The sequence below is a fragment of the Vanessa cardui genome, chromosome 1 (assembly GCF_905220365.1).
Source record: "Vanessa cardui chromosome 1, ilVanCard2.1, whole genome shotgun sequence".
In the NCBI taxonomy this organism is placed as follows: Eukaryota; Metazoa; Arthropoda; class Insecta; order Lepidoptera; family Nymphalidae; genus Vanessa; species Vanessa cardui.
The window spans coordinates 4,520,999-4,540,717 of record NC_061123.1 but is presented as its reverse complement, the minus strand read 5'-3'; the positions used below and the strand labels follow the sequence as shown (position 1 = coordinate 4,540,717).

Here is a 19,719-nt window from a genome sequence, read left to right as displayed (position 1 = left end):
TAAATTCTACCTGACGGTGTCGAGAGTCTTGCGTAGAATAGGAAATAATCTCTCTTACCTATTCTACATGCTTCTTCCTAATTTTTGTTTATTATTATTAAAAACAACTACATATTTTTATATCTTGCTAAATTTAGATAAAGGGTTCAATGAAACTATGATAAAAGATAAAAATGAAATAGTGATGATTACCTATTTAAATAGTTATTACAAATATATTAGGGTATAATAAACTACATCATGCATGTATCAATATAGTCCCCTTAGTTACTAAACCTTAATAGCGTTAAATATTTCGTGACTCTGAACTATTCTAAGATTGACAAGAAGATTGAATGACGTAACCGACGTAACACTAGAATCACTTTATTAATTTTACCATACAGTGCTAGAGCTACCTTCTATTTTTAGTATCTTATTATTATTATCCTCAGAGGCATTTAATAATTCTATAATAAACATTCAAGTTCGAATGTAAGTAAGTAAAGTTTTTGACGCACGCAATATGTAACAATTTGTAATCATTTTAGAAAATATATTTTTTTACTTTAAATTATATAAAAACACTTTACATCTTGCCTAATTGCCACAACTAACTTTGTTTTTTCGCTTATTCAACTATTCTGTAAGTTATTAATTGTGATAGATTTGAAAATTTACTAGGTATAATAAATTAAAAAGTGTGAAAAATATGCATATAAAAATAGTTGCGTTAATATTACTTGTATACGAAAGTTAGTATGTATTACTTTTCGCTTATCGCTTTTCTGCTAGACATTTTGAAAGTCTATAAATCTTTTAAATACAATCTTAGTATTTCTGTAACAGTTTTGGCAGTGTGTATTTGGAAAACGTTAGTTCCGGTTTTTATCTGACTATGTATGTAATTTTCGTTCATATAAATTACCAAATTAAAATAGCCTATTTAAGCCACACAGCTACAAGTAGACTGTTACAAATATTAATTGAAATTTAGCCGACTTGATTTAAATGAATAGCTGTCTCTTCGACTACAATCGGTGTAGTTTTCCATTGTGTTGATTTTGGTTAGTTCAATTTAGTTGGTATGTGATAAAGCGTTCTAAGTAACAAGTGCCGATAGCGGTCAACAGTCACATCTGAGTTCGGTCGAGTAACTGAATATAGCTTGCTCTCGAGTCTCGAATTCCGAGGTATAATTATACAAAGTCAAGGTTATTTTAAATTAGCATTTAACCTGTATCCGTTCAGTCGCATTTACTAAATATATGTTGCAAAGTATATGTAAGACCTTTAATGTGTAACTAATTTAAGCGAAAGCTTTATTTTATATAAATATCCATTATCGAAGAATATTATCGCACACGTCGTGGTTGTAGGTAAGCGAAGTGACTATATTTAGCATATGTAGAGTCTTTGACATATTGTGATAAAATTAAAAGTGTAAATATAATTATAATCTTTATTAAACATTAAGATTACAAGTAAGCTTATAATTGTATATAATGGAAACTTTATTTTCCTTACTGGGTTAAACTTGAACGAGTTGCTCAGTGCCGGTCAAACATTAAAGTAAACTGCTTCGCTTATCACATCAATTTAAACTCGCATGTTCATTGAAAATCTTTTTAGTAGCGTCTCTTATCAAAAAGTTACTATATAAGATGCTTTATAGACTCATAAATTGCATTAATAGATGTTTCTTTGCGTATTGAACAAGTAGTGTTTACAATTTATCTCGTGCAATTTACTTTTAGACAATTGCTATCACTTATTCGGAAATACTAAGGTACAAAAAATTATTTCATATTTAATTATATTTATGTGTATATTATTTGTGATTATTTCATAAAAGTATATTTTTATTTAATTTTAATACTAATATATAAAAAAGTTTGTAGGATAAGACAAGAAAAAAACATTTAAATACAGGGCTTTTTTAATATATTTTTTTTATTCAAAATGTATACAATTTGGACGTTGTATTTAATTTAATATATTATGATTATAAAATAAATTATTATATTAAAATGTCGTGTCATAATAGATTTTTTATCGAAAGATTTATATAGGTAGGTGTTTCTCCAACAAAAGTTATAGATTTTAATCATAATATATTCAATTGCTGAGCTGAGCCCAGTGGTTAGAACGCGTGCATCTTAACCACTGATTTCGGGTTCAAACCCAGGCAAGCACTACTATATAAGTGCTTAATTTTTGTTTATAATTCATCTCGTGCTCGGCGGTGAAGAAAAGCAATGTGAGAAAACCTGCATGTGTCTAATTTCAATAAAATTCTGCCACATGTGCATTCCACCAACCCGCATTGGAACAGCGTGGTGGAATATGTTCCAAACCCTCTCTTTTATGGGAGAGAAGGCCTATGCCCAGCATTGTTAAATTTCCAGACTGTTACTTTACACTTTTATATTCAATTTAGAATTTGGTTGTAAATTGGAGTATAGTAATAATTTAACATACCTTTTTGCTACAGAATGGCCCAACAAAAATCCCTATCGTCGAAGGAAATTATCGCACTAGAAGATAAATATGGATGCCGAAATTATGCGCCGTTATCTGTTGCACTGTGCCGTGGAGAAGGTACGATTTTATATTTAAATAATACTAATTTTAGCTAATTTTATTTTGATACTATTTCATTAGCACATTTTATACGTCTCTTATATGTAAGCTTGCAATAATACATATATATTTTTAAATACATCACGTATTTTCATATCTATGAGTAATATACAATGAAGACCGTAATAAATAAGTATCGATTATTTTTTATTTAAACCATATATTAAATCGAATCTAATAACTCAGCTAACTCAAAAAAAAAACTCTACAAATACAATAACAAAAATAATAATTTCCAAAAAGTGTGTGATAAAGTAAATACCAATAAATATCATATTTTTAAATTATTTTATTTAATCAGTTTATTTAATTAATCATTCAATTAATCTAGTATTTAATCGTGTTTAAATGGTAATTTATTGTGACTTTTTTAAAACTACATATTTAAGAGAATTACAATATTTATATATTTTTTATGAATTATTATATAAAAAGTAAATAAAAAGATCTCTAATCTCTGTGTTGAGATCTACACCCTAAGAGCCTTGGGTCATTTAACTACGGAATTATTTAATTTAGTCGCTCTTAAGAAAATAAATACAATTCGCATATTAAGATAGAAGTAAATTTTCGACTTACTTTATTTAAAATAAATCGACGACCTCTGTTGTCGACTTGTGTGTACACCGGTTTACATGGGTACGCTACTCCGAGGTCCAGAGTTCGATTCCCGGCTGAGTCGATGTAGAAAAAGTTCATAAGTTTTCTATGTTGTCTTGACACCCAGATCGGGTGTCTGTGGTACCGTCGTTACTTCTGATTTTCCATATCACAAGCGCTCTAGCTACTTATATTGGGATCAGAGTAATGTATGTGATGTTGTCCAATATTTATTATATATTGAAAAATAATTCATAACTTTAATAAAATAACTGCTTTCTGAAATGTACAAAATATTTGAAACGTACGGTAGAGTCAAGAGAGTTTCCAACTATCTAAAATCTTGTGTAGTTGGTGAAACTAATTTGACGAAGGTTGCTATTATTTTTTCATTGATAACTATTTTATTTATTTAAAAAAAATACTATATAATTAAAAATTGTATCTTAGCTTCAAATGACATTACGTAGAGCATTTAAGCCATTGCATGATGAAATATTTGTCTCATGTATATAAATTGTATGAAGATGACGAAATGAGATAAATACTGTTTATATTTGTTGATCACGACAGCTCAATAGTTGATAAGAAACTGTCAATGTTAATATGTAATATATTGAAACAAAAGTTTATGGAAATTCCTAACTTTATCGAGGATCTATCAATGGAACAAATTATTGTCATATTTTAATCATATTGATGGATAAGTATTACTTTAAGCATTAACATAATACCAACTACAAAGAGGTCCGCTAAATTTTTTTTATTTACAACGTGCGGTTTATTATAAGATTCCTTACTCATTACTTATTAAAAAGAGTGGGTAATCGGATACACATAACGAAAAAATAAAACTTGCTGGTGCTGCCGCCGAAGGAAGTTCAATAATACTTTATTATGCTGTCTGGGCGCATATAATAAATAATATTCTTCCAAAAGGCAATAATAATCCAACCATGTTGATAGAATATTATGTGAAATAATTCAAGTCAAGAATATTTTTTATTTAAATGAATACGATATAATTTGAACGGTTAAATAATATTTTTTTTATTCTGCAGGTTAATAAAAAAAATATATTTATAATAGAGAATGTTGTTTTGCAGTTTAAAAATATTTTAAGGTCATTAATGTTTTGCATTTAAAGGGTTATCTTAATTATAAGTACCTTTATAAATATATTTAAAAATGGAATTGTTTTCTTTAACGATTTATTTTTAGTTCATATTAATAATAAATAAAGAGCGTTATCTATTATTAAATTGACCTCGTTGTGGTCACGAAGTAATGAAATAATTATTTTACTACGGTGTTTTCGGTTTTAACCAGTAGCGATCACTGTTTGAATAGTTTACACAGAAACTGTACACATATTAAGCAAATTAATGTTAGCTTATCGTAACTCATACTTCATATACCGACAGATATGCTTAAGTTATTTAAAAAAAGTTATAACCAATAACATACAACGTATTAAAATAATTGAAGGCAAATATATATTCTACCTGTTTTTAATTAATATTTAATATATATTATTCAATAATAAATAATTTATATGATATATTTTAGCTAAACATTCACTTAAGACACTTAGTTTTTTCACGATTAAAAAGAATAAAAAGGTTGTAGTTGCGTGTTTTTGGGATATATATAACTTTTGCAAGGCAGTTAAACGGTTTCATTCACATTAAATGAAAGCAAACTTTTTAATTGGAGTGATTATTAAAAAATAGTAAAGTAATTTTGCTGGCAAATGTAGGAGGATTTTTTTTTCACAGAATTTCCAAAGCATCTCTTTATGATATATGTATATTGTATTGGCTAAATAACTCTTAAATGTAAGTATTAGAACATTGTATCGATAGAGAGTTATTTGGTTCAATTGTTTTATCTTTAAGAAAGCGGACTATACTGGAAATTTTATTATTTCTTATCTTTCTCTTAAGTAGTAAACAAATAAATTTTAATTATATCTTACACACATGGAAAGTTCTTAACGAAGGCAATGTCAATTATTGCAAAACATATTAACAGTTGAAGGATATAAATTATGTCAAAATAACTACTGAATCAAATTATTATAACATTTCTCACATGCGCCACCAACCTTGGAAATGTGACGTTTCCTCTGCTTACTCAGCCAGTTAAGCTGGCTACTCACTCTTCAAACCGGAACACATAAATACTGAGTGTTGTTGTTTGGCGGTGGAATATAAGGATATAAATATTAAACCTATGACAGATTATGCAACGCGTTTCGTAGATTTTAATGGAGAATACTTTATTTTTTAAGACACAATAAAAAAAACTTGAGTTAAATTCTTTATTTTTCAGGTGTTTTCGTGTGGGATGTAGAAGGAAAGAAATATTTTGACTTTTTGAGCGCCTACTCAGCTGTGAACCAGGGTCACTGCCATCCTAGAATAATAAAAGCTCTTAAGGATCAAGCTGATAAATTAACACTTGTGTCTAGGTATGCGTTTCTAATATTTGTTTACTTATAAGTTTAATCCACTTTATATAACTGTTGTACTAAAGGCAGACTTAATATTAAAAGTGTTCTCTATCCGGCAATCTTAGGAAGCACAGGACGAAAAGTTTTTAATTCAAATGCAATAAATAAAAAAAAAAACAGTTTCCTCATACATGCAAACTACCTCATGCATGCGTACAAATATAGATACTTTTTATAAATACGAAAACGTATACCTTATATAAAATAATTGAGTAGATAAAATTAAATTATTATTTTATTGACTATTTACATGTAAAATTAATATTTACTCATTTAGCATTAAATTAACATCCCTATTTAAATCTTATAATACAAGTGACATTATGGGAAATCAATATATATTATTAAATACATGCAAATTATGAAATCATTAAAATAGGTCGGTGGCATCTTAATGATTTACTTTACAAGTCATAATTTGATTATTAACGCACACATCAACATAAAGACATAGAGAATTGTAATTTGGATAATAATTTCGTTACAATAACCTAATATTGAGGCACTTCTGATAAGCGTGAATTTGGTTAATTTCTAAGGGTATCCAATTAACACATTAAATACAGGTATAAATATTTAATATACATGAAATTATTCGTTAAGATTAGATACTTGAAGCACAAAGAACGCCATGACTACAAGTAGTTAGTTATATTTATTTTTTAATGCCAAGCTGTTTATAGTAGCCTATGAGTAAACAATCAGGAACAGGAAAAAGATGAGAATAATGATGATTGTGACGACTTTTTATTTTCAGAGCATTCTATTCAGACCAACTTGGTAAATATGAGAAGTTTATGACAGAATTGCTGGGTTATGACAGACTGTTGCCAATGAATTCTGGTGTCGAGGGTGGGGAGAGTGCATGCAAGATCGCTCGGAAATGGGGTTACGATGTCAAAAAGATACCGAAGGACCAGGCCAAGGTGAAAAAAAGCATTAAAGATAATATTAAAAGTATTGGAAAATTATTATTAATTAGACGTATTTATATTTCTATTTTTAATATTTTTTTAAAATAATAATATGAATTCATATTACGAATTAAAAAATCTATTTAAATTACTTTTTTTATCGATACTTAAAAACTATGATAATTTATTTTAAGGTGCCTATGCACTGAATCACTATTGCTTCAGAATCGCATGTTATAAATATAATAAAATGTATACGCGTGTATTTACATTTAGTAATAGAGACATTACAATCGGTACAATGATTCGAGAAAAGAGGTCATAAAAATTTTTAGAATAACTTGCACACTAAGTGTTAGCACAGATTAATTATCTCGTTTTTTTTTTCAGATAATATTTGCCGAAGGTAATTTTTGGGGACGCACGCTGTCGGCCGTGTCGTCGTCGTCGGACCCCGTTTGTTACCAAGGTTTCGGCCCTTACATGCCCTGCCTCGAACTCGTTCCGTACAACAACATTCCAGCGCTAGAGGTGATTCACTTGATGATATAAACACAGGTTTTCATGTACCTAAAACTTGCATGTGTCGTAAGAATCATCCTTAAATCATGGTATATAATAATTGAATATTTTAATGAGCTTTTTGCTGGAAAGGGCGAAGTTTTTCTATTCTTCATCCAAAATTATATTAATATTTTTATTTATAATTAAGTAATTAGTGGCGATAGATTTTTGAAAATACTTATATGATAGAAAAAGATTGTATCCATTTTGTTTATTCGATATATAAATTTTATGCAATTTTTGAAAAAAAAAACGAATATTTCAGAAAGCGCTTCAAGATCCAACAGTAGCGGCATTTATGGTAGAACCTATCCAAGGTGAAGCTGGTGTAATTATTCCCGATGACGGTTACTTAAGGAAGGTTCGAGAACTCTGTACAAAGTACAACGTGCTTTGGATCGCAGATGAGGTGCAAACTGGATTAGGTAAGAATCCGAGTAATCTTCTTCACAAAATACTGGCAGCCTGATTATTCTAAAAGTTTCTTAAATCATCATTGACAACTTGTAAAAAAATAATTATGCATGGCTGATCAAATATTATTATATTACTATAACAATAAATAAAAAAAGTAGTTCACAAATTATGACACAATAATTGTACTATATTATGTACTTATAGTATAAAAAATCACTTGAAAATTTAAAAGACTCATGATTTTTATATTAAATTTGTATTTTGTCCCTGTAGTTACTTATTACAGTTATTACTTACGGGATATTTACCATTGTTTGCGAGACAATATCAGTCTCGTGAACAAGACATTCGTAGATAATGTCGAAATATCGAACATAAAAATAACAGACATGTAAATATCCCGTAATTAATAACTATAATAATAAAAATAACCATGTTAATTTAAAATCTCATGTATTTACTTATTTTAAATTAGGATATCTGGGTTATGCGACGAATTATAACTAATATGTATATTTTACACCCGTATGAGCGCAAAGACGAAAATAGCTCAATGAACTTTCTTCATATCTAAAACTAAGCATGAGCCGATTTTATAACATATATAAGGCCTAAAATGAATTATTTGTATATAAGGCTGTTTTTCAATTATCATATAACCGAACTAATAATTAAATAGCAAATTAACTTATCTGACTTTATTTGCCAATATCCCGTTTATCTTGCCTGGGCGAGAATCACGCATATGTTATTAAAATACTTCGCTCCCTGTATGAAAAGACACATGTATTGTTATTCTAAAAATTTCCTAATACTTTCGCTTCTTAAACCTGATTTTCTGAAAATAGACAGAACATTGTATCAGAAAAACTAGGAAGAATACGTTATTTAATTTGACCAATCTACAAAATGTATTACAACCAACATTACTACCTATATTATATCCCTAACCCCTTAGAAGTTCTTCACATGTACTGGATAACTATGTAGTTAATTAATGCTTATTAATCACGCAGGACGAACTGGCAAGCTGTTGGCGGTGGACCACGAAGGAGTGAAGCCTGACATTCTTATTTTGGGCAAGGCTCTCAGTGGTGGAGTACTTCCAGTTTCAGCTGTCTTAGCTAATAACAACATTATGGATGTAAGCTTACTTGTCCTTACGGAATTCAATCAATAATAATTTAAAGTATAAAACATCTTTGTTCAATTTTAATTGATATTGTTTTCCTCGGTATTATTTCCTCGGTATAGTCGACTTGAATTATATATTGAATTAAATATTTTTACAGGTAATAAAGCCTGGCACACACGGGTCGACGTACGGCGGCAATCCCCTTGCGTGTGCCGTCGCCACGGAGGCCATTAAGGTAATGAATTGTTTCATTCTATATAATTTATTAATTTAGTGATCGATAATTATTTTTGAATCTGGAATTGGATGGATTATTTTGGGATCAACATATTATCGTTGAATATATAATATTATAAGTAGGTACATATCATAAAATTGGAGCGTCTATTTTTAATAAGCAAATATATACATGGCATATCGAAACAACATTTTTACAATTTTTTGCCAGTATGTGTCTGTTTGTTCCTGTTAAACTCTGGAACAGCTGAACCTATTTTGACGGGACTTTCACTGGCAAATAGCTGGTGTAATAAGGAGTTACTTAGGTTACTTTTATTTTAGAATTATAGATAAATTAATAATGCTACATTGTCCATATATATCATAATAACACGCGAAGCCCTCGCGTGTGCCTTCACGTTATAGTAAAATCTGCGATCTTAACAATAAACATTTTTCTGAAGTTCAAACGCACACTAAGTACTGGGTATAGCTATTTATTAGTAATTTTTTAAGACTCTGCGTATAAAATATATAAACCCCCTTTTTTGTAGTAAAATATCGTATATTTTTCGTTATAATCTATGGATATTAGCAAAATACACAAGGTGAGCCGTACCTCTATCAGCTACCATTTTTATATTTTATTATTATTCCAAATAATTAATACAGCATCTATGGAATTCTAATACTCGTATAACAAAAAGATAATACTTCGCTAATAAGAGTTCTTTCGTTTTTACAAATGGAACGTTAAGAGTTGTAAATGTAATCGTAGTTGAAGTGTCGTATCGGCCTGTAATTATAGTCGCAAAGACACACTAATTACCACTAATAATATTATGTAGTTTATTTAAACAGCTACATAAATATAAATTATTCTAAAGTTATTAGTATTTTTAAGTAGTTTAAACATTTCCATGAATAATGTATGATAAATTATATCTATAGTGTCAAGATACCTAATTATTGAGTTACTTTACCTACTCTTAATTGTGAAAAACTGTCACTCGCCAATTTTGTTTTAGAATATAGCCTTCGCCGTATTAGATTTCCAATGACTGCATACTATATCGTATGACACTTTTACGGTTTTATTCTTGCATCTCAATTATCAAAGTTCTTTGAAACGGCTTGGTGATAGGTACTATTTATTATTTAATGTATATATAATATTAATAGATGTACTAGTTATAGCCCGTCGTTTCGTTCGCTTTTGAGTTTCCATGTATAAAAAGTATCCTATGTCCTTCATTGAATATGGTTCAGTGAGTTGGCCGTGAAAGCGTACGCATTTATAAAATTAGTATAGATTAATAAAATATAAAGAAAAATGTTTTATAAAACAGGTGTTGCTGGAAGAGAAATTGTGTGAAAACTCAGAGAGACTAGGAAAAGTGTTCCGCGCGGAATTGGAGAAGATCCCCAAGTCCAAGGTGGTGGCCGTACGCGGCAGGGGACTGATGTGTGCGATTGATGTCCACGATAGTACGTATATCATAATATAATTAAAATTTGGGATAGTTCCTTTTTTTTTTAATAAATAATATAAAATAAATATAAATATAAGACAACATCACATACATTACTCTGATCCCAATGTAAGCAGCTCAAGCACTTGTGTTATGGAAATCAGAAGTAACGGCAGTACCACAAACACCCAGATCCAAGACAACGTAGAAAACTAATGGTAATCTACATCAACTCGGTTCGGGAATCGAACCTGGGACCTCAGAGTGGCGTATCCATGAAAACCGGTGTACACACAACTCGACCATGGAGGTCGTCAGACGACTTTAACGATTACAATTTTAGAGTTACCGATAAAGAAGTGTTATTAATATTATATTTACGATAAACGTCAGGATTCCATAAATTAACATTATTCTTATTTTAATTAAGGTATTCCCGCATACGATTTTTGTCTCCGGCTAAAAGAAGCAGGACTGTTGGCGAAGACAACTCACGGCCAAACGATCCGCCTTGCCCCGCCCCTCGTTATCACTGAGGAGCAACTGAGGCAGGGAGCGAGCATCATCCAAAAAGCGTTCGAAGCGTACCAGAATTAATATATATTTTTATATATAGGTACAAATACTATATAATCTATACATAAAGTACCTTAGTATTGGAAATGTATTGTAACTAGATAATTGTATTCTTATCATGATTTCATAGCAATGTATTTAAATACGTCCCGTTATATAGTAACATAATAATAAAGTTCTTTATTTAACCCTGAACGTCTTTTTTTTATTTCAAACACAATATTATTTGTATTTCGTATAAGAGTCGTTAAGCGTAAAGGCCGTTTATGACATTTTCTTAAATAATATTTGTATCGATAAATATTTTCAGCCAACACAAAATCCATCTGATGTCGATATTCGACTCGTATTCAAATATATGTAGTTTATATTTTTATATATACTACCCTGCCAGTACGTTTCTATATTTATTTTATTACGACAATATTTATAAGGATGGCTGGGGAGTCATTATTCGGTAGACTGATTCGCTAATAAAAAGCGTTATAATTTTAGCCGAGCGTCATACATTCGAATGCAGAACTATAAGGTATTTTCAAAGGTCATACACACGTATATTATTGTATATTATACGAATAATCATCATTAAATCAAGATAGGAAACGATCGTTAACGTTGCTATATAATCAGCTTATTTTTTTTTGCTGTTAACAAAAACCATCAATTTGTAATTTGTTTATTTTTTCTAATAGGGTAACATCGTTGTTAAAAATCCTAAACATTTTTTATTGTAATATTTTTTTATGGTAATATTGGGATTATGGCTTGTGAATTGGTATTGTGTATTTGTATATTGTTGGTATATTTATTTCCATCAAAAAAATTACTGTTGATTTTATGATTAAAACAACTTGTAGTAATATCGTATCCTATTGCCTCATTCGTTTACTCTGAAAAGTTGCACATATACGTCAAGATTTTTTCGTAGCCGACTCCGGGCTCCTTTTCTTTGGAGAGCGCATCATGAAGGTCCTACGTCTCAACCCTTCGCTTCACTTTTTTTTAATTATGGAATAGAGAATTCACCTTTTAGCATACTCACTTGTTGATAATTGGAGAGAAAATTCAAACACACTGTCTTTTTTTACTGAAACACAGGTCTAAACACTAATTTCCACATTTCTAACCTTCAGAAACCATGAATTCCTATACAAACTTTCATCGCCCTTGACAAATCAATTTTGAAATACGCATAAATTATTATTTTTAAATCCTATAATTTATGTGCAAAATTTCCTCTTAGTAGACCCACCATTTTCAGTTGTGCGTTGTATGTCTGTCTAATATTAAGTTAAATAAACGAGCATCGATTGCAATCAATCGATACGACATTTATGTAAAGTCATTCGCTCAAGTTTAATTGTAAAACATGATATTCAACAAACACAACTCACTCACACACACACACATTTAACAACAATTTCAATATTTTAAAATAAATTCTCGACAACGTCGTGTCCGACAATTAACATCTAATCATGTTAATAAACTGTAAGTAGTTCGGACGCACGCAGAGCACTGCAATCGATGAAAATAGTATTGAATCGTTTGCAAATAAAACACTCGATTACAATAAATTAGAATGTATATTTTTAAAATATATAATATTATAATACGTGTCACAACACACTTGAATCACAGTTAGTTGAGGTAAATACTGTACTTGTACGGTAAACATGATTAATGGAATTTAAATTTCTATATCTGTTCGCGTAATCACATCGTATCCACCGAGTCTAGCCTAAATTTATACTATACTGGCATTTATTTATTTTGAACTTTATTTTAATACATTAAAGTGCATTATCGAGTACTCCCAACTGCGTCCTCATTGTGTCACTCAGCTTCGATAGAAGGATACTCTCGTCTAAATTCATTTTCGGACTTTCTAGTAAACCTGGAACGAGGATATTAGTATTAAATTAGATGCATTATAATTTTAAATCTTTGACTTGTATTTGGTTGAGAGTTTCTAAAAACAATCAAGTACTAACGAAAGCAGAACTGGTGAATTGGAATGTTTCGTAAAAAAACAATAAGATCTCTTTAATCTTCGTACTCTTTTCAATATTTATAATCTGCTTTACTTTCGGAAACATTTCATTGGAACATATTTTGTGGATATATGTATGTCTATAATAGTATGTAACAATAGGTTGGACTTATTACCTTGACTGATACAATCCCAGCATTCCTGTATTTCATAGCTGAGACCCGCACTATTATGGAAGTGAAACTTATATTTGCCTTTAGGTAGAGTCCATTCCGTAATGTTAGCCGCTGATATGTGAAGAACAGTCGGGCACCAAAAGTAGTCCAACTAAAAATAAACATATAAATTAAATTATGTAGAAAGTATATCACTTGTATAAATATCGTAGCTTTAGCCTTAACAACACTAATTATTGATCTAAAAATATTTGTATATTTATATCTGTCGAATAATAATGAAACAACTGTGTCCTCGAAGTAGGAGGTACTTAATCCTACTGATAAAATGTTTATTTTTTATTGGTCGAGAAAACTTTACTAGCGGCTCTGATTTTATTAATTGATAGAATCATTTGTTTTTCACGCGTACTCATTCGTACAGAGATGATGCAAGCTACCTGACATCAAAACACCCTTACGCCAGGGCTATTAATCTGTTACAACTCTATATGCTTACCTACATTTATTTTTATATAAATTCATATAAACGTTATGCGTCGATATTTTTTTGTAGAGTAAACTAAGTACGTATAACCATTTAGAAATGTATGAAGTCACCAGCGATAAGTAACGAACTATTAGTTCTTATATTTAGAACCAAAGCAACATACAATTCTTAATAACTCGATTACAAAAGTAATTACAATGAAACTTAATGAGTCGCTCGTGTTATTTGCAAACTTTTGTGTTTCAATAATTATATTCAACCGTTCCATAGCGTAAACGTAGCTCTATTGGCTCGATATATGTTGCGATGTGGAAGACGCATATTTAATCCTGAACTACATTGTACAATTGAATATTAATAATAATATTAATAATAATCAAAGGCATGGTAATTACATTTATTATATACAACTTAATATTTATATTTATTGCAAGCGAGCATATACATTGTGTTCAGAAATATTAAGTTTTTATTTCTCAAACACTCTACACTAAGTTCATCATCATCATCGGTCATTTCATTTCAATACAGTTTTATTTATGAGGGTAAATTAATTTCAATAAAGAAATGCCAACCTATGTAAATAATCAAACAATGTAAATATTTAAAATATCAATTATTGAAATAGCATTGCGAAATCCAAGTGTAAACGGAGTTAGACCCTAATTAGCGGAAAATGGTTACGTATCACGATTAACTGGCTATTCGTACAAGTTTTACACGATTTTTTTTTTATGTTATAGGTTGGGGGACGAGCATATGGGCCACCTGATGGTAAGTGGTCACCATCACCCATAGGCAATGACGCTGTAAGAAATATTAACTATTTCTTACATCGTCAATGTGCCACCAACCTTGGGAACTAAGATGTTATGTCCCTTGGGCCTGTAGTTAAACTGGCTCACTCACCCTTCAAACCGGAACACAACAATACTGAGTACTGTTATTTGGCGGTAGTATAACTGATGAGTGGGTGATACCAACCCAGACGGACTTGCACAAAGCCCTACCACCAAGTATACAATAAGTTTTTCCATTTTATAGTAATATGGTCTTTTTATCAATTCCTTAGTTGTATGAAGACCATTTATACTACTATTATAAATGTGAAAGTAACTATGCCTGTCTGTCTGTCGGTCTTTCACCATCAAACCAATTAACCGAATTTGATTAAATTTGGTGTAAAGCAAGCTTGCAGTCTGAGGAAGGACATGCGCTACTTTTTTACCCAACTCATGACAACCAACACCCTAAAACACGAGCCAAGCCGTGGGCGACCACTAGTATATATAAGATAAAAAAACAAACATGAAAAAAGCTTATTATCATTTTTCCCTAGTTCAGCTTTTGTCTACTGCGAGTTTTATACGTATAAACCTTCTACTGCAATCACTACGTTTATTGATGAGAAAAGCACTAATAACACAAAAGCACATCCCGTGGTTTAAAAGATCTAAGCGTACAAACGGCTGGAAAGTGGAAGCGACTTTGTTTAGAACTGATTGAAAAACATTCGTGACGTCTGCATATCTTCTTTCAGATTGGATTGCGGTTTAAATGGATTGTAAATTAGATCGATCAGAGACCATCTGTTTGCGCAAACATTAAAATATCTTTTGCTCAGAGGCTAATCGTACTTGAGATTGGCCACTATTACTGGAGATGGATGGATCTTCGCGATGACTCATTTATTTTTATTTATGATTTTTCTATATATCTTTTTCGTGACATTTTATTCTATAGACTTTAATTATATATCATTTCAAGATTTATATATTATTTAAGTTGCTCGAATAATTTAATATTTTTTATGTAAAAACGAAATAAAATATACATTTCGTATCTTAACAGAAATTTAACTTTTTTTAAATAAGGGTGGACGAGAAGATAGGGCGAGTATATATAAGAAAACTGTACCGTAGTGTGAAAAACAATCGTAGTTAAGGTGAGCCTTTCTGGAAAAGCATATAATCTATATCAATGTCTGGAAAATTAAAAAAAAAAAAAAAATGACAGTATTGTAAATACACTTCTTGTTTTCGCCCGTGCATGGCGACGACGAGCACGGGCGACAACGGGCGACATCGGGCCGCGACGGGCGCTGACGGGCGCCGAAACGAACGACGCCAATTGACGTCACCGGCTTTATCAATATGGTGTTCCAGTTTAAATGTACTTACGCCCTAATTGATCGCAGTAAAGTTTCGGTTTAATAAAAAAATCTAATTAGATACATATGCAACTTTATTAAGGAAATTTAAGGTAAGCTTTTGAATGGTCTAAATAAATTAACTAAATTCATTTCTGTACTTGAATCGGCTATTAATTACCCTTAACAGAGGTCAGAAGCCCGACTGAAACTCTAATCTACGATCAGATTATAAATAAAATGTTGCCTAAAGAAATAAAAGCGATAGCTATAATATAGCGGTAAGCTAGGTATTTAAAAATTATAACGTTCGCGGTAAAATTACTAAATATAATTAATAAAATATTTGTTTAAAGATAAATGTTATCAAAATAAATTAATTTACATTTGAGTTTCATCAAACCACGTCCAAATTAAGTTACTTTATAGACTTTATAGATTATCTATTAACCTAAACTTACAAGTTCCTTGTTTGATGTGTTCTACCTAACTTTTGTCGTCATTAAAATACGGAAGGGATTAAATGTGTTTAGTAACCTTTAATTTAAATGTATTAAAATAATTACTAATTTGCTGAATTGGATAAAAAAAACTGTGATCTTAGATAAATTCCTATAAAAATAGTGCTATTAAAACAATCTAAAACGTCGTTATTATTTCGAAATAAAACATAATACAGTTAAATTTCAGAGGATCATATTGATATGATCAATCAATTAAAAAACATAGAGGTTGACCTCTATGTTTTTTAATTGATTAAAAATTATGTAGATAGATAGATACTGAACATGTAACGAGTCTCCGAGCTTTGAATTACACTAACAAGGCAGTTTATGGGTGTGTACAACAACAAAAGATCGTAATTAAATCCTATATGTAGTGAAGTTTAATATAACTCACCAAAAGTGTCCCTTTCGTTCCCGTAAGCTCAGCTCTGTTGGCCATAGTTGCTCGTGTATGAGCCGCAATTGTCGCAGTTTTTCCGTCTTTATACTTTATAGCACAAGACATAGACTCGTCAACGCCGGTCTTACTCAAGTGCCCCGTACACATGATGTCTGCTGGGGGCTCTTTGTACACGAATTGCAAAAGTTGTAACATGTAAATGCCCAAGTCCAGCACAACGCCGCCGCCTAAATCTTTCATTCTGAAATTATTTATGATTTTATTAATATAATTAACGTTAAAAGAAATGTTGTGTCATTAGTAAGAAATGAACGATGTGAATAAAATAAATGTGTTAAAAAGAGCATATAAACCATAGATAGATGTGTTGTATGAGCAGAGTATGAAAATAAAAAAAATCTTACAAATTCCTTTCAATGTCGTTAATTTCAACCCCAAATTGTATGTTTATATGATATATGTCTCCAAGCCCACCACTCGCAATGTGCTTGTCTAAAGCATCGTAAGCAGGAAAGAACCGCGACCACATCCCCTCGAGGAGAAAGAGTTTTTTTTCGCGCGCCAAGTCCACGAGACATTTCGTCTGCTTGTATGACATGCCCATAGGCTTTTCACACAACACGTGTTTACCGTTTTCTAACATTAGTTTTGCTACATCAAAATGCTGTAAATTAAGGACGCTGACGAAAACTATGTCTGAAAATAAAATGCGACATGCCAGAAAATTAAACGAAAACGATGAAGAAAGAACGACAGATAAATAATAATAATTTAAAACAATACATAATTGTAAGGTAAATTATTGAGGACATCTTATATTGTTTTAGTATTCAAAATAAAGAAATTTAAACCAACATCGCAAGATAAGTCAAAAAGATATATGAAGGATAAAGATTGATTAATGCCAAAGGTAGTTACTTTAAAGGAAAATTAGAATTGCCCTCAGCGCCCTTGACGTTAGCTCCGCGAGGAATGACTGATAAGGAACAGGAAAATCTAATGTTAGTTTGGAGTGTCCGGAATAGGAAATATTATACAAAATATACACATTGTATGCAAGAGACGATTTAACACTAAACATACCAACGTCGCTGTCGGCTGCAATGGATTCGTAACCTTCATAGGCCGTGTCGATGTTGTGGAGCGTGGCCAATCTGTGAACACGATCTAGGTCTTTGCCAGCGATGGCAACGACCTTGTGTTGTTGAGCCGGCAAGGATGCCATTGCTGTCAGGAAGTCGTGAGTGATCATACCCACTCCAGCTATCCCCCATTTTAACTGTTTTCCCATCTAAAATAATGTTCAATACTAATTACAATATTACTACATAAACCATATCCTGGCATTTATAATAATGTCTGTATTTAATTATCAAATTTCTTATGATAAGGTAAACTGTATAAAGATAACACTTATACAAAAGGGATTACATTTGTAATGATAGTCTTAGCATCGAGCAAGCTGAATACACAGTATGGGAGTTCTAAACGATTGTGCTGTTTGATGAAATTCAATATGCAATTTAGCAGTTACATAACTGATGTAACCCAACACTGCCTCAATTGACATTTATGTAAACACTTTCATATATGTTATAACGAGTATATATACCAAAAATGTTGATAAAAATAGATAAAAAGAACAACTTTTTATCAAAGATAAACAAATAATAATCTTAACACCTCTTATCTGTGTTACATATAATATTGTACTGAGATTTGTACCATAGAATAAGGTATTTGTTAGACCTTGTGTATTAATGTTCTCTATACATAATTGCTGACAATAAAAGAGAGCATTTCAATTGGTCATGTACCTTGATTAGTAATTGTTTGTATTACTTATCACAATGTTTGGTATATCTGTAACAATGTTTGTTTACGATACTTTTATTAGGATTGACAATGTTTTGATGGTTTGTTAACACAGCATTTATTCCATTTTATAAACAAAATTACAAATATTTATAATAATGAAAATTTTCTTGCTTGTTTTAAGAATGAATACAAGTAAATTAATTTAAAAATATACAGTAACAAAAACTATGATCAGATAAATAAATTGTGATTATGTAGTTTTTCTTTGCCTTCCAAATGTATATTAATTTGTAAATTAAGAACAACAGCAAGAAACTTGATATTATTAATTTTTTTGCAATTAAAATACATAGGTAATTGAAAATATAGCATAACTCATATATCAACATAATAAATGAATTCAACTCATTTACTATTCTGTTATTTATATTTTTATATATTTATTATATGTCCATTAGTTAAAATATTGAATTTTTAACATCTCATGTTTTAATTTATTTTTTTATTTGATTTGTGTGTCTATGTATCTAAGAAATCTATAAATTAAATAAAACCAATCAAACTTTATCTATACTATTCATATATTAGAATATCAAATTGAAAATTTGTTTAAAATAATTAGGAATTATTAAGTAATGTTAATCCTTTGTTTACTTACAATTTTTGTTTGTTCTGGCATAATTTTATTTTCTTATTTCTGTAATATAACATAAGATAAATTTAATTTATTCAGTGGCACATGATTTGTTTTTTATGTTTACAACGTAAATAGAAAAAAAAACATGTTTCTAAAGTCATATGATTAAACATTAATTAAATAACGAGGTGAATGAAATCAACTTTTTTGAAATCCTAATTTAAGGACACTAAATGATATAATATTATTTTACTTTACAAAAAATAAATTTATAAAGAAAATATATATTTTAAAATAATCTGTATAAAGAATTGATAGAATTTGGAGTTATTATAGGAGTAAAAAAAGCACTATTTTAAAATTCATATTAAGCTTAAAATTTTACTTACCTAATTTAAATAATAGTTGTTACTACGAAGTATTTATTCTAACTCACGACTACCATCACAACAGATCACGAGACGACTGACAAATAACAATTGACGTTTGAAAACTCTGAACATAACAAATTAATAT

At 30.1% G+C, this 19,719-nt stretch overlaps 2 protein-coding genes across 3 annotated transcripts; one reads left to right on the top strand and one right to left on the bottom strand.

Annotated features, from left to right (window-relative positions):
- The first annotated feature begins 1,619 nt into the window (after positions 1 to 1,619).
- On the top strand, positions 1,620 to 11,229 carry LOC124530894 (ornithine aminotransferase, mitochondrial). Its single transcript, XM_047105258.1, has 10 exons — positions 1,620 to 1,768; positions 2,474 to 2,580; positions 5,557 to 5,695; positions 6,495 to 6,663; positions 7,042 to 7,182; positions 7,481 to 7,640; positions 8,649 to 8,776; positions 8,925 to 9,002; positions 10,336 to 10,474; positions 10,889 to 11,229. Exons 2-10 carry the CDS (start codon positions 2,475 to 2,477, stop codon positions 11,053 to 11,055), a joined length of 1,227 nt encoding a protein of 408 aa, XP_046961214.1. The 5' UTR covers positions 1,620 to 1,768; position 2,474; the 3' UTR covers positions 11,056 to 11,229.
- A 1,372-nt stretch (positions 11,230 to 12,601) lies between these two features.
- LOC124543885 (trans-1,2-dihydrobenzene-1,2-diol dehydrogenase-like) lies at positions 12,602 to 19,681 on the bottom strand. Of its 2 annotated transcripts, XM_047122231.1 has the most exons (7): positions 19,593 to 19,681; positions 19,225 to 19,263; positions 17,832 to 18,039; positions 17,153 to 17,444; positions 16,743 to 16,989; positions 13,204 to 13,354; positions 12,602 to 12,931 (listed from the first exon to the last, which is right to left on the bottom strand). In XM_047122231.1, exons 2-7 carry the CDS (start codon positions 19,243 to 19,245, stop codon positions 12,828 to 12,830), a joined length of 1,023 nt encoding a protein of 340 aa, XP_046978187.1. In that variant the 5' UTR covers positions 19,246 to 19,263; positions 19,593 to 19,681; the 3' UTR covers positions 12,602 to 12,827. The 2 variants fall into 2 exon arrangements, with proteins under 2 accessions (XP_046978187.1, XP_046978259.1); XM_047122303.1 differs by lacking the exons at positions 19,225 to 19,263; positions 19,593 to 19,681 and adding an exon at positions 18,180 to 18,346.
- Positions 19,682 to 19,719: the final 38 nt, after the last annotated feature.

Coding starts and splice junctions, on each gene's coding strand:
- LOC124530894 (XM_047105258.1), top strand. CDS start 2,475: ATGGCCCAACAAAAATCCCTATCGTCGAAGGAAATTATCGCACTAGAA. Junction 2,581..5,556: donor TGCACTGTGCCGTGGAGAAG/GTACGATTTTAT, acceptor TTTATTTTTCAG/GTGTTTTCGTGTGGGATGTA. Junction 9,003..10,335: donor TCGCCACGGAGGCCATTAAG/GTAATGAATTGT, acceptor TTTATAAAACAG/GTGTTGCTGGAAGAGAAATT.
- LOC124543885 (XM_047122231.1), bottom strand. CDS start 19,245: ATGCCAGAACAAACAAAAATT. Junction 17,445..17,831: donor TGCAGCCGACAGCGACGTTG/GTATGTTTAGTG, acceptor TTTTATTTTCAG/ACATAGTTTTCGTCAGCGTC. Junction 13,355..16,742: donor GAACGAAAGGGACACTTTTG/GTGAGTTATATT, acceptor GTTTATTTTTAG/TTGGACTACTTTTGGTGCCC.